The 15461-nt window shown below is 41.6% G+C and overlaps 1 protein-coding gene across 1 annotated transcript; it reads right to left on the bottom strand.

Moving 5' to 3' along the window:
* Positions 1-755: 755 nt before the first annotated feature.
* On the bottom strand, positions 756-2934 carry LOC131306562 (uncharacterized oxidoreductase At4g09670-like). Its single transcript, XM_058332881.1, has one exon. It carries the CDS (start codon positions 2905-2907, stop codon positions 2245-2247), a length of 663 nt encoding a protein of 220 aa, XP_058188864.1. The 5' UTR covers positions 2908-2934; the 3' UTR covers positions 756-2244.
* Between the last annotated feature and the right edge of the window lie 12527 nt (positions 2935-15461).

Below are 15461 nucleotides of genomic sequence, written 5' to 3'. Positions count from 1 at the left end.
CAATTATGCTAAGTAGTTTTTCACTTGCTCCTATCTCACTAAATATGGGTGAGTAGTTTTAAGGGTTAGGTCATGAGGTGATTAACACCTCATGGCTCGGGCGAAAATTGCATTTTGCACCCAATAAAGCTTTAATCTTTGATTTGAAAATTGATGTGGGGTTCGGGTTTGTTTGACAAATCACCGAGGTGTTAACCTCTTTGATCATGTGTAGATGGGAGCATCGCCTACCCACCACACATGATGCTTAGAGCTCTGTCGCTCGAGGTATTTGCCAAATGAATTCTAGAGCTAGCTTGATTCACAAATCATTTTATCTTCCAATTTGAGAACTTTAATCAAGTATCTTAAATTGTGTAATTGGGTGAAGAGTGTGATTTAGCTCGAGTCTTGAGTGTTGATAATTCCTAGACCTAGCCTATGTTTTCTCTAGTTAATTCGTTTTTAATTTAGCCTTTTATTTCCACCGTTTAAAGTAAAACAAAGTTGGCTGTCTAAAGGCCGAAAGTCTTTACTTGCATCTACAAATCCGACCAAGCCATATAATTATTCCCTTGGGTACGATCCCGGATTTTCGGTTTATTATGCTTCAACCGACGTGTTAAGCCTACGCTTGGGGTATTATTCCACATTATCTTGGAGAACGAAGCACATGATAAGAATGGTAGACCAATGAAAGAAAAGATTAGAAGAAGATTTATGAGATACTATATTCATTGTATGCTACAACTTATATACAATACAAAAGTGAATATGGTGATTGGTTCAATCCCATGATTGGTGGGATTGATTTCCTAAGAATCAAAGATTATAAACTATCCTAACTCCTAAGAATCCGTTACGATACAAAGAATCAAATCATGCCCAATATGGAAGGATTCTAACAGTTTGTGACACGAACCCGACTGACACGACACGAACACGATCCGACACGACTTGTTACCCAGGTCTAAGTAGGATCATGCCATGGGTAGAGGTGGGAATCGTGTCGTGTCATGTCGTATTATCTTGTGTTTGTATCAGAATTCTTTCAACCGTAATCCGACCTGTTTAACTTTTTGTGTTATCGCGTCGTGTCATATTTATATTTCGTGTCAGAAATAGCCGACCTTAACCCACTAACTTCGTGTCGTATTATAGTGTTCTTCCATAAATTCCCGTGTCGTATTCGTGTTAGAATTCTCTCAATCCTAACCCGACCTGTTAATCTTTTCGTGTTATCGTATCGTGTCATATTCGTGTTCTGTGTCAGAAATAGCTAACTCTAATCCGCTAACTTCGTGTCGTGTTCTCGTGTCATGTCGGAAAATTTAACAAAGCTCAGGAAATGCTGCAGTCTTTTTATTAGTATGGGAAAATCTATAATGCGATGCCGTGATTTTAAGATTTCATCAATCAGATTAGAGAGATCCACCATATGGCGTGAGGAGAATGCGACTGCTACCACCCTGGACGGCCGGAGACTCGGAATCATTCATTTTAGAAATGATTTTAAACCATTCACTAAAAAGTCAAATCAACCAGATACATAAAACAAGAAATTCTATTTGTTTGAAGAGTAATCAAGGAGTATCAAAATTCTGAACGTTTGTTTCGATCCTGACCATTATAATTTCCTCTCTTTTTTTTGTCGACTCAGGCGAGGTTGTCCGGGCCCCCTCATATAAACTTTGAGTACATGGGCGGAGGCATTAAAAGTCAAGGGGGCAGCCGATCCCGCTGCCTTTTAATTTTTTTTAAAATTTGGTATAATTTTTACCTAATTTTTACTCATTTGACCCCTTTTTAAAATTCATTTTTGCTCTAACCCATATATAAGAGTTTTGTACTTAGAAAAAAGATAAGTCAAAATAGAATTTCCACTACAAAAATTCCCAAAACGTGAATTACGTTTCATTGTTCTTGTTATTAATATATATCTACTTTTTATTAACTTGTTAATTTGATTGTTCCGTTCAAATAGCAACTAGAAAAAGTGAATCATACATAATTCAAATTTTCGACCCTACTTATCGAAAATCTTGACTCCGCCCCTATTTGAGTAATCTCCTTTCTGGTTCAGTCAAATAAGATGACCCAGATTCTCAAAGAAAAATTGATATTCGCGTTCTAGTTTTTACTGATAACGCTCCATTTTATTTATGAAGTTACTAATAACTTCACGTTAAAATTGGAATGCCATCAATAAAAAGTAGAGTTCAAAAATCAATTTCCTCATCCTCAAAACAGTCACAATATTTCTCCTTAATCAAATAAAATAATCAGTGAAAAATTCAACAGTACCGAGCATTTGGACATACATATCGATTTGAGTTGGCCAAACAGCTTCGAATCGGACAGAAACTCGTTCATCTTAACAGTCCTGGGATGATGCATCCACATGGTAGCGTCCATGAGCTGCACCCCATTGGATTCACACGCCTCCGCAATCCGATCAAACTCCGACACGTTGAACGCCACGGGCTTCTCCAAGAGGACGTGCTTCTTCTTCTCCGCCGCCAAGACCGCCCACGTGACGCGGAGGCTGGTGGGGAGCGGGACGTAGACGGCGTCCACGTCGGGGTCGTCGAGGACGGCATCGTAGCTGCCGTAGATCCTGGCGGAGGGGGGGAAGCCGTTGACGGCGGCGAATTTGGCTGCCTTGTCGAGGGAGCGGCTGCCGACGGCGTGGAGGGCGGCGTTGGGGGCGAGGGTTATGGCTCGTGATAGTTTTCGGGCTATGTCGGCGCAGCCGAGGATGCCGAACCGGATTGGGGTTTCGGCCATGGGGGTGGTGTGGGTGGTCCGGTGGAGGGAGGGGTGGTGATCTGTAGTAGAGAGAGAGAGAGAGAGAGAGAGAGAGAGAGAGAGAGGGAGAGGGATGGATGAAGTGAAGTGGAAGAGGTGTTGAAATGGCGTTGGTTGCATCCGCTCAATCGTATCTATACTACGGCTCCATTCCTCCTATTTCCTTTTTATAGCCACTCCATCCTTCCTTACTACAGTATTTTTTTTTTTCCATTTTTTTTTTTTGAGTTTTCGACATAATTTTTGAAGTTAGACATTTGTCTAGCGGAGATAAATCATAAAAATACAAAAATACAGATCATGTTAAAAAAAAAAGTTCATGTAAGATAACATTTTAGACAAAAAAAACTTAATTGTTAGGTATTTTTTTCGTCTTTAGTGAATTCTATTTTGTCGATAAGGATAATTAATTCAAATTATATGACACAAATCAAACAAATTTTAAAAAAAAAGAACAAAATACACAGTACGTAATTGACAAAAAAGTTAAAAAGAATAAAACCTACATCATGTGTGTGCATGAATGGGAGTGGAAAAGTGTTTTTGAAAATGTTGGAGATGGAGAAGAGTCAATACTTATCCTCGTGAAGATTAAGAAAGGTGGTTAATTACAAGATATTTATTCTCGTGAAGATAAAAAAAAAAAAAGGGGAGATGATTTTGGCACTCTCCAAATTGATAATCACACTTCCAAAGGGAAATGCCAAAATCAATTTCAAAAAAATAAGATGGTTAATTACAAGAGGGACATATGCCTATGATCTATTTACAGCGGTTTTTCAATCACCGTGGTCATGACTTTCCGTGCTCGCTCATGTACAGTTCGAGTAGGGGCATCCCGAGCTGAGAGAGACGTTGGTCATTAATAGGTCCTATGTCTATTGTGAATTATTTTAAATTATCCCTTTAATTAGTTTATTTAGTTAGTACTAACTTTTTTGTCAGAATATTTTGAATTTTCAAATTCGCCATCAGTAGGAAAAATTGGAATAGATATAAATAAATTAAAATATTTTATTGTTTTGACTTATTTTTATCTAAAGTAAGTATTTTTTTTTATTAATTTTACAATTGTCCTCAACGAGATAATTAAACTACTGTAAATTTCGATCCAAATACTTACTTTTTTGCGAAGTGCTCCCTACTTTTATAAATACCCAAGGGAGTGCTCCGCAAAAACACGTGTGGTGCAATTTTGACAACACAAACACCACGCACATGCGTTATGAAATACTCGACGGTACATGCATGGGGCCGGCACCGAAAGTCTTCCCCGTGTCCTACCACCAAATGACAGAGGAATGATTTCACTAGGGTTGGCAATGGGGCGGATAGAGGGTGGATACCACTATTCCCATCTCCGATTTTCGAATCCAAATCCATCTCCATCCCCTCTCCGATTCCCATCGGAAAATTATTTTTACCCTCCATCCCCTCCCCAAACGGGAAGTGGAGATCCCCGTGGGGAATCGGAGATCCAACTGAAACCACAGGCAAAATCGGTATTCTTAATCCGGTATCCCTCCTGCAACAAGACGCCAAGAACAAACAACACACGCAAAGCTCTTTAAAGCTTCGTTTCTTAGTCTCTCAACACGACGCTATTTCATGAGTTTCCGACGTGAACAATATTTATCAGACGTGAACAATATTTATCAGACTTGAACAATCGATTTGAGCTCTTTTTTTTACTAATCTTCTATCCGTGGTAAGTGAATTCAATTACTTCTATGTTAATTAACAGTGAGATTTAGTTTCTTTCTTTCTTCCTCACTTATGTATATATAGTACTCCTATATAATTTTCATTTATGTATATAACTTATTTATTTTATATATATATATATATACACACACACACACACACACACACACACACAAACGGGGCGGAGAGGGGACAGACTCATACCCACCACCTACCCGTTTCCCATTTTTTTTTAAAAATTATCCCCGTTCCCTATCCGATCCCCAAAAAATTCCCGAATCCCCAATCCATTTGGGGCGGGGCGGGGCGGCCATCCCTAGATTTCACCCGCCTTGTACAAGTTTTCGTCCACGTTTCTTAAACAGTCAAACGTGGCAACCTGTGACCACGACCAGCTAGCGCATTAACCACAACAACTGTGATCGTGACCGGGACGGACTTGATATATTAGCCGAAAATGGGGAACAGTGTTGAGAAACGATCGATTTGTCACTAGCTCACAGTGTTGAGAAGGCTATAACTAGGAAGAAATTAATGGCAATGGTAGGGGCGAGGAGAGGGGAGGAGGTGCCGTGGTTTGGGTCACTTTTCTTCGCTGATATTTGGGATCCTTTTGAAATCGGCCTCACTGATTTGCAGTGCCGGCTCATATATTTTGGAGGCCCGAAGCAAATTTTGTATATCTCACCCTTTATATATTCATGATTTTTTTTTTAAAATGATAAAAGTACAAAAAATAAACTAAAAGAATATAATTATGACAATATAAATGTAAAAAAGATATGCTTGTAATTATGGAGATGCATGGGAGTCGAACCACACACTCACAATAGCATGACAATATTATGTAACCACTAAACCAAGTATCTAGTTTGAGTTTTTATTTAAAAATATTCTAATATTAATACATAAGTTACATTGCAATGGAGCCTCAATTTTGGACCAAAATTCGGAGGCCAGAAGCGGTTGCTTCCCTTGCCTATCCTATAAGCCGGCCCTGCTGATTTGTATTGGGAAGCTTATGACGACGACTCTAATAAAGCTCGAGTGGACTGGCGCGAAACCGACAAAGCTCACTTCTTCCATGCTGATCTCCCTGGTTTGTCCCCGCCCGCCGCGGGTTCGGCGCAATCGAGCCGTCCATTGCGTTTTTGAACAGCTCGAATTTGGAGAGAGAGAAAGGAGAGTGTCGGATGAGAAGAGAGAGAGGGTTTCAATCCAATCTATCCAAAAGCGTATTGGATGGCTCAGATGTACGCTGAGCAGATACAACGTGAGATATATCCACACGGCACTAAAAAATTTCTCAGGTAGTCGTGTTTTTATATAATGTTTGTTTGTAACGTGTTTTTATATAATGTTTGTTTGTATTTGACATTCTTGAGGCCTTGTTTATCCATAGCACTTTTGTTTGGAAAATAAGTAACTGAACATGCATTAGCACTTCTTGAAAAATATCTTTAGCTCAATCGCATATTTGTAATATTTAACTAGTATTTGGATTCAGAAAACACTTAACGCTTTGGTGATCATATTTGAGTATCACATTTTCGGTATCATGTGATGTGTCACCACTGTATTGATAAAATGTGCTTTATTTATCATGTTGTGGAGCAATTAACTGATCATACCTGCATTTTTCGAAGAGAAGCTAGCTAGGATAAAATCAAATATCCATCGTATATTTGCTTCTTTACGGAGCTTTCCGTAAAGAATGTGTTACGGAATCCAATCGCGCGCGTCCTAAATGTTTTTGGATGGTCCGGATTGAAAACTAATTGTGACCGGTAGTAATTAATTGTGACCGGTCAAAACTAAAAAAGAATCTCCACCATTGATTGTGCAAATGGACAGCTGCGATTGAGCCTCTTCGTGAACAACTTGCTCCATGTTGTTCACGAAACCTCCGTGAATAAGTTTCTTTCAATTTGCTTTTGGTGCATGTTAGCATTATCCATGCTCGTGTAAGCAAAGGTACGCACCAAGAGGTGTAGAGTCTCTAGACTGCCCACAAGCAAGCAACAAATGGTGGAGTTTAATATTTGAAATAAGTAACGGGATTTATAACAGTTGGTCCAGTACTAAAGATTTGGAAATATTTCGCACGTTAGAGAAGTAGAGTTAGGCCCCAATTCAAAATAATTTTTCAATTTTCTTTTTGCATTGTTTAAAAAATTTGTATATATTTAGATATCAGTAAGTTCATTATTTTAGAGTTTGAAAATTGCAAAAAAAAAAAAATTACTTTTTTGAAAAATAAGTACTTTTTTTGGTTTCTAGAACGAAGCATTAATTGACAAAGATAAGCCGGTGGTCGAATTTTGACAGGGGTGAGGAAAGGGGACGTTAAGGTGCAGCTGGAGGACGGCAACGTACTCCAAATAAGAGGCGAGCGGCGTAAGGAGGACGGCAGGGAGGAGAAGAATTCCGACGACAAGTGGCACCGTGCCGAGCTGTTCACTTTTGTGGCTCCAACCCATGCCTGCATTTGCTCAGCAGACAAGGAGCCTCCCAAATCTTTGACTGATATCCTCCAGTATCCTTCAGCCTCCTTTGTGGAAAATGAAGGGAGACTACCGTGGCAAATGAACAGGGTCTCATCTGGCTATAAATGGAGACCTTTGGTTCAGAGTGTTGTATCAGAAATCAGAGAGAAGAGAGTGATACACGAGTAGATTGTGAGGCAATACTGTGTGAGTCTGAGTGATTGTTGTAATCCTCCTCCAGTAAATATAGTGAATCCGCTGCCCCTCCGTGGATGTACCCGATTATTGGGGAACCACGTAAATCCTTGTGTTTCTCTGTGTTGTGTGTTTGTGTTTGCTTGGTTTGACTCTGGTTCAGCACTACAATTGGTATCAGAGCTCGTAGTGTAGAACCAAGAACACAAAAACCACCATAGTTTCCGACTCTGCTTCTCAGTCCGTGTTCTGTCCGAGTCACAGAACCACGTTTTTTTTGATCCAAGAATCCGTTTGACCACTGAGTCTTGTGCGTCCTTGCGAGACGATTCCAACGCACCAAGACCCATTGGAAACGGAGTAACAACGAGGTCACACGCTCCGTTCGACGGTTGAGCGTGAAAGAAGCTGCTGCTCGCCGGATCTGTTTTTTTTTCAGAAAACAGAGTTTTTTTTTACTTTAATATCTGTAAGGAGGAAAACCAGGTGCTGGTTTTTGACTAGTCAAAGCCAGGGGAAATTATCCAGTGCTACTGGCTCACCTAGAGACGCTGATGTCAGCTTGACATCATCGATCCAGAAGCTTCAGAAGGCCAGAAGGTTACGCCAGGCAGCACGCCACGTGTCACCCAGTCAGCAGACACGTCATCTGCCACATCATCAGAGAGGCTGAGTCATCAGCCACGTATTCAGCCACGTGTCTTTCCACGTCAGCGCCAGGTGTGCGCCACATCAGCAAAAAAGGCCCAGTCATTAGCGCCCAGTCAGCATTTATTGCTGAGTCAGCAGGTCCAGTCAGTCCTAACCAGAGGGAATATTCTCTGATCCAAGGAATATTCCAGAAGGTGTTATTTTGCGATTTCGGAGCCATTTCAACTCTGATTTGCGCAAGTGAGTAGTCGTTCCTGACTATTCTCGACGTTCCGGATCCAACGCCGCATTCCGTTTTCCCCAACTCAGCTCTGACATTGGTGTTTTGTCCGTTGGTTGGCTAAAAAGCGCCGTTTTTTGGTGTTTTTGTGCACCGGATATTCACGTGGGTGGAGTTTAAGGAGTTCTAATGGCGGAAGAAGAGTTTAAGGAGACCTCGGAAGTTTCTTCATCTGCAGAGAAGAATACCGAGCATCCCAAGGTCACTTCGAGCAATTATGGGCAAAGGAATACGGTTTCCAATGCTAAGTTCGAGGTGGAGAAATTTGACGGAACAAGTAACTTCGGCATGTGGCAATGCGAAGTTTTGGATGTTCTGTATCAACAGGAGTTGGATATTACGTTAGAGGAGAGGCCGAACGACATTTCAGACAAGGATTGGATAAAGCTTAATCGCCAAGCTTGTGGCACCATCAGACTTTGTCTTACGAAGGATCAGAAATACTTCGTGATGAAGGAAACGTTAGCTAAAGAGCTATGGGAGAAATTGGAAAACAAGTACATGACGAAGAGTATTGAGAATCGGTTGTATCTCAAGAAGAAGCTCTACGGGTTCCAGTACGTGCAAGGTACGACTATGAACCAACACTTGAACAATTTCAATAAGATTTTGGCTGATTTGCAAAATCTAGACGTTTCCATAGAAGATGAGGATAAAGCTTTACTGTTGTTAAATTCATTGCCTGATACTTATGATCATTTGACTACTACTTTATTGTACGGTAAAGAAGAAATCAAGTTTAATGACGTTTCAAATGCTTTGATGAATAACGAGGTACGGAAGAGGGATCAGCAAGCTCACCGTGACCCGTCCGCATCAGCTTTGACAACAAGAGGCAGAACCGACACTAGGAGGACTGGTGGTGGAGGGCGAAGGAGGTCTCGCTCAAAATCAAGGGGGAAGTCTGTAGAGAGAAGATTGGGGAAAGACGAGTGTGCCCTTTGTCGTCAAAAGGGGCACTGGAAGAAAGATTGTCCGAACAAACAACCAGCTGCAAATGTTGCAGAGGAGACAGAGGATGATCTAGAGTCAGCACTATTAGTTTCATCATCACCTGACCATTCAGATGAGTGGATACTAGATTCGGGATGTTCCTACCACATGTGTCCCAACAGGGACTGGTTCTCGAGTTTTCAAGATCTCGATGGAGGAGTTGTTTTGCTAGGCGATAACACCGCTTGCAAAGTCCAAGGGATAGGTTCAATCCGTTTGAAGTTGCATGATGGGACGTTTAGGGTGCTAACAGACGTTCGGTATGTTCCGGACTTGAAGAAGAATCTCATTTCGCTTGGAGCCTTTGATGTGAAAGGATACAAGATTACGATGATGGGTGGAGTGCTAAAGATAGTTCGAGGGGCGCTCATTGTCTTGAAAGGTAGCCGAAAAGGAAACTTGTATTTCCTAGACGGTTGCACAGTCACAGGGAGAGTGGCCGTTACTACTAGCTCAGACGAAGACGATGCATCCAAGCTATGGCACATGCGTTTAGGGCATGCTGGCGAGAAGGCCTTACAGAGTTTAGTAAGGCAAGGCTTGTTGAAAGGGGCCAAGACAGGGAAAGTTGGCTTCTGTGAGCATTGTATATTGGGCAAACAAACTCGAGTCAAGTTTGGCACTGGAGTTCACCGCACAGAGGGGATTCTTGACTATGTTCATTCAGATGTTTGGGGGCCGACCAAAAATGTAACTTTGGGAGGCAAACGATGGTTCGTGACATTTATTGATGATTTCTCCAGACGTGTCTGGGTTTATACCATGAGGCACAAGTATGAGGTCCTTCCAATCTTCCTTCAGTGGAAGAAAATGATGGAGACGCAGACAGGAAGGAAAATCAAGAAGCTGAGGTCAGATAACGGTGGCGAGTACAAGTCAGATCCTTTTCTCCAAGTCTGTCGGGAGGAGGGGATAGTCAGACACTTCACAGTTGCGGGGACGCCGCAGCAGAATGGAGTAGCAGAGCGCATGAATCGTACTTTGGTGGAGAAAGTTCGGTGCATGTTGTCAAATGCCGGGCTTAGCAAGGCGTTCTGGGGTGAGGCTCTCAAATATGCCTCCCATCTTGTCAACCGTTTACCGTCAGCAGCAATCGGAGGGAAAACTCCGATGGAGGTATGGTTTGAGAAACCAGTTACAGATTATGATTCATTACATGTTTGGGGTTGTTCTGCTTACTATCATGTAACTGAGTCCAAGTTAGATCCACGAGCCAAGAAAGCTGTTTTCTTGGGTTTCACTTCAGGTGTTAAGGGATACAGGCTCTGGTGTCCCGAGTCCAGGAAGGTGATTCTAAGTAGGGATGTTACTTTCGACGAATCTGCTATGTTACAGCAGGTTCCTTCCAAGGAGAATGTGGAGCCGAATGCCCAGCAGCAGGTGGAGCATTCAGAACAGGTGGAGGTTGAGACTCCCCTTGTTCCAGCCAAGACTGTTCAGACAGTCAGCCGTCCTGAGGATCAACCCGTTGATCAGGATGTCATTATTGAAGAGGAGGCTTCATTACAGGAAATACCACAGCAGCCAGAATCCATTGCAACCAGCAGACCGAGGCGGGAAATCCGGAAACCTGCTCGATATGCTGATACAGTAGCTTATGCACTTCCAGTGACAGACGATGATGTCCCCTCCACTTACCGGGAGGCAGTGCAGTGTACAGATAGTAACAAGTGGAAAGAGGCAATGGATGAGGAGATGGGTTCACTCTCCAAGAATCAGACATGGGATTTGGTTCAACTTCCCAAGGGCAAGAAATCTATTGGCTGCAAGTGGGTTTATGCGAAGAAGGAAGGTACAGGATCTGAGAAAGTCAGGTTCAAAGCAAGATTGGTAGCCAAGGGTTACGCACAGACAGAGGGGATCGACTACAACGAGGTGTTCTCCCCTGTCGTCAAACATTCGTCGATCAGGATCTTGCTTGCATTGGTAGCACAGTTTGACCTTGAGTTAGCCCAACTCGATGTCAAGACCGCTTTTCTACACGGAGATCTGGATGAGGAGATCTATATGGCTCAACCAGATGGTTACAGAATTGCAGGAAAGGAGAATTGGGCTTGTAAACTGAAGAAGTCGCTATACGGGTTGAAACAGTCGCCGAGACAGTGGTACAAGCGCTTCGATCGGTTTATGATGGAGCAGGGGTACACAAGAAGTCACTTTGACCATTGTGTTTACTTCTGCAAACTCCCGGATGGATCATTTGTCTATTTGCTCTTATATGTAGATGACATGCTGATTGCATGTAAGAGCAAGGTGGAGATTGACAGACTGAAGGCTCAACTCAGTAAGGAGTTTGACATGAAGGATCTCGGGGAGGCAAAGAAAATACTCGGCATGGAAATTCAGCGGGACAAGGCGAAAGGCACAGTTTGTTTGACTCAGACGCAGTATCTGAAGCGAGTGTTGCAGAGATTTGGGATTGACAGGAAAGCCAAACCTGTCAGTACACCTTTGGCCGCTCATTTTAAACTTAGTGCATCGATGTCGCCGCAGAAGGAAGACGAACGGAAGCAAATGGCTCAGGTTCCTTATGCCAATGCTGTGGGAGCTTTGATGTATGCTATGGTTTGTACGAGGCCGGACATTTCACATGCAGTTAGCATGGTCAGTCGATACATGCACAATCCAGGGAAAGAGCACTGGCAGGCTGTGAAATGGATTCTACGGTATTTTCAGGGTACTGTGGATGTTGGATTGAAGTACGAGAGAAACAGAAAACTTGGTCAGCATTTGGTTGGTTACGTGGATTCCGATTATGCTGGTGACCTAGATAAGCGACGGTCGACTACAGGGTATGTGTTTACACTTGCTGGAGGGCCAATCAGTTGGAGGTCAACGTTACAGTCAACGGTGGCTTTGTCTACTACAGAGGCAGAGTATATGGCAGTGACAGAGGCTTTCAAGGAAGCTATTTGGGTACATGGTTTGATTGAGGACTTGGGAATTGTTCAAGAAAACGTGGAGGTTTTTTGTGACAGTCAGAGTGCCATCTGTTTGGCGAAAAACCAGGTTCACCATTCCCGCACCAAGCATATCGATGTTCGGTTTCATTTCATCAGGGAGATTGTAGAGGAAGGGGATGTTCTTCTTCAGAAGATTCCGACTGCAGATAACCCTGCGGATATGCTCACCAAAGTGGTTGCAGGGATCAAGTTCCAACATTGCTTGGACTTGATCAACATCTCTCGAGCAGTGCGCGCCTAAGGGCGCAGAGGGCAGTGTTGATTCAATGATTGTCGCCAAGGTGGAGATTGTTCACTTTTGTGGCTCCAACCCATGCCTGCATTTGCTCAGCAGACAAGGAGCCTCCCAAATCTTTGACTGATATCCTCCAGTATCCTTCAGCCTCCTTTGTGGAAAATGAAGGGAGACTACCGTGGCAAATGAACAGGGTCTCATCTGGCTATAAATGGAGACCTTTGGTTCAGAGTGTTGTATCAGAAATCAGAGAGAAGAGAGTGATACACGAGTAGATTGTGAGGCAATACTGTGTGAGTCTGAGTGATTGTTGTAATCCTCCTCCAGTAAATATAGTGAATCCGCTGCCCCTCCGTGGATGTACCCGATTATTGGGGAACCACGTAAATCCTTGTGTTTCTCTGTGTTGTGTGTTTGTGTTTGCTTGGTTTGACTCTGGTTCAGCACTACACGAGCGGCAGAGCGGAAGCTTCTTGAGGCGGTTCCAGCTGCCGGAGAATTCCAACCTGGATGAGATTAGGTGCAGGCTCGAGAACGGGTTGTTGTCGGTGGTGTTGCCGAGGAAGGAGATTGACGGAGGAGAATCGGAAGAATACTAGTACTAGAAACGTAGATGTCGCTTAAAAGTGTTTGCCTCTTTTGTACATAGAACTGTGAACAAGCAAGCAAGGGTACGTTGTATTGTTTGGTACTATGGCGTTGTGTTTTTTTTTTTTTTACTTTGGAACATTATAAAAATAAACGAAATAGGGTTTGTGCAACAGGAGTGCGAGCATAAGTATCAGATTACATCCCGTCAAAGAGACCCATATCTAATCAATAAACTGCCTTAGATTAAGGTTATCCGGCCCGGATCAAGAACTTTCTAATCGAAAGTAGTTTGTTCACCGAGACTACCTAAGGCGTTGTGTCGAATAGTAGTGCAACTGTTTGTAATGTATTGAAGTACTATTTTTTTTCGGATGATGCTACGGTGTCCCCGGTCATTTTGGGAACACCGTAATTTTTGGCATAATTTAATCATTATGAGTATAACTAAAACCTATTATAAGCACAACAAAACCTAAACAAGGCATAACTAAGGAATATCCAAAAAACCAACCAAGGCATAACCAAACCCAACTAAGGCATAACAAATAAGTTATGCCTTGCTGTGGTTCTGTTATGCTCATAATGGTTTTGGTTATGTTCATAATAGGTTTTGGTTATGCTCATAATGGTTTTGTTATACCAAAAGTTACGGTGTCCCCAAAATGACCGGGGACACCGAAGTCATTCCCTTTTTCTTTTGTTACAAATAATAAGTAATGGATGGTAAATATTTTAGGGAGGTGGTAATGCCAAAACCATATTTGTTACTGTCAAAATCATATTTGTTACTGCCAAAACTCGCACTAAATTTATCACTAAATGACCTATTTGTCCTTGTATGTCTTAACCCCTCATTCAAAGCCAACACCTCTTCTTTTCTAGCATTTCTTCTTCTTCTTCGTCTTTAGTTTTTTGCTCTTCTTCCTCTTTTGCTAGCTTGCTGTTGCTGCTCTGTCAAGGTGTCACCCCATTCCCTACTCGTGCTACACCATTAAAGCCCTTCTCAAGCTTGAGATCGAGAAATCCTGATCGAGTCGTCAATACAGGCATAGATCGTTCTTCACTTGTCAATATCTTGTCAATATTCAGGAATATCCTTGTAGATCCAGATGTTGGCCTACTTCAAAAAAATCCTCAATGGCCTCCGCCATTGAACCACCCCTTCTTGAGCTTGAGCACTGAATAACCATAATCCGAATGTTGATGATCGACTTTAATTCGAATATTAGTCCCGTTAAAAAACGGCTTTGTCAAAGGTTAAAATCCCAAATCGTAGGATTTAATTATCTAATCGAAGCTGTTTTTGGACCTCGAGTTCCTTTGTTGTTATTAATTTGAAGAACCCGGAATATGTGAGAGAACACGTCATTCTCCATTGGTGAAAGATCATAAAACTGGGTTTTGCAAATAAAGATAGGAGCTTGCGATTTGAATTTTTTTTGATTAGTTACTTGCAATTTGAATTGATTTGCTTGTACCTAAATGAGGAGAATAGAATTGGGGTTTGTGGAGTTCAGCTGCAAGTAAATAAATGAACAGATATTTGAATTGGGGATCGATGGAGGAAGAATAGACGAAGCAACGACAGAAACAGAAATTCATAGAGTGCTAGCATTGAATGGATTAGGATTTGGGAGGACAAATAAGTCATTCAATGGTACATTTCAAAATGGGTTTTGGCACCAACAAATTGGATTTTGGCGTTATCGTTTCCCAAATTTTAAACAATAAGTAATGGATAGTAAAGTGATATGAACCATCCCCCAAAATTCAACTGAAAATTTGGGGAAAAAATTATGTGTCTTGAGGACATTGCTACTGTGTGCCTCATACCCCTCATCACGCCACATATATTGGTGTGAAACTTAATGCTCTGTTTGGAACTTAAGGAAAATTGGGGGAAAATAAAAGAAAATTGAGAAGAAAATGTTACTATTCACAATGCCTAAATTTTTTATTTTCTCTCATGTTTCTCTCTCAACCAAACAATAGAGGAGAAAATTAATTTCTTCATTTTTCTTTCATTTCTCTTCTTTTCTACAAGTTCTAAACAAAGAGTTAAAAGCAAATGTAAAGACCCTACTCCTTAATCTGAGGAGTAGCATGTGGCTTAGTCAAATAATCCTGGTCTCTATCTCATACTAGCATTGTACTTGCGCTTTTAATTATCGCTCTTATGAATTTTAATAATTTCAAATGTGTATTAAGACGCTTGTTACTCAGGAAAATTTGTGTACCTCGATTATATGCGTTCAAAAAAAATTTATCACGTGTTCATCATCTATTTTCCTATTAATAACTCCACGTGTACAAATTTTGGGGACCAAAAGCATACAAATGCAATGTACAGGTTCACATTTTGTCCCACACAAATGATCAGAGACGTTCATTTTGTAAAAAATAAATTTCTTAGCTTTCCTTTTAAAAAAATCAATTCTATTGAGAACCGATAAATGTTTGATTATTCATTCATGTTTTGATTCAGAATTCGTAGTTCTAAATTCTAAATTGAAAGTTGAACGAATGGATCAAGCACTAATTAGTGGTATCCGAATGAGCTGATATTTTTCACACAA

This window comes from Rhododendron vialii, chromosome 11a (assembly GCF_030253575.1).
Source record: "Rhododendron vialii isolate Sample 1 chromosome 11a, ASM3025357v1".
Taxonomy (NCBI): Eukaryota; Viridiplantae; Streptophyta; class Magnoliopsida; order Ericales; family Ericaceae; genus Rhododendron; species Rhododendron vialii.
The sequence above is the reverse complement of the archived record's forward strand: the minus strand, read 5'-3'. Positions and strand labels throughout refer to the sequence as shown.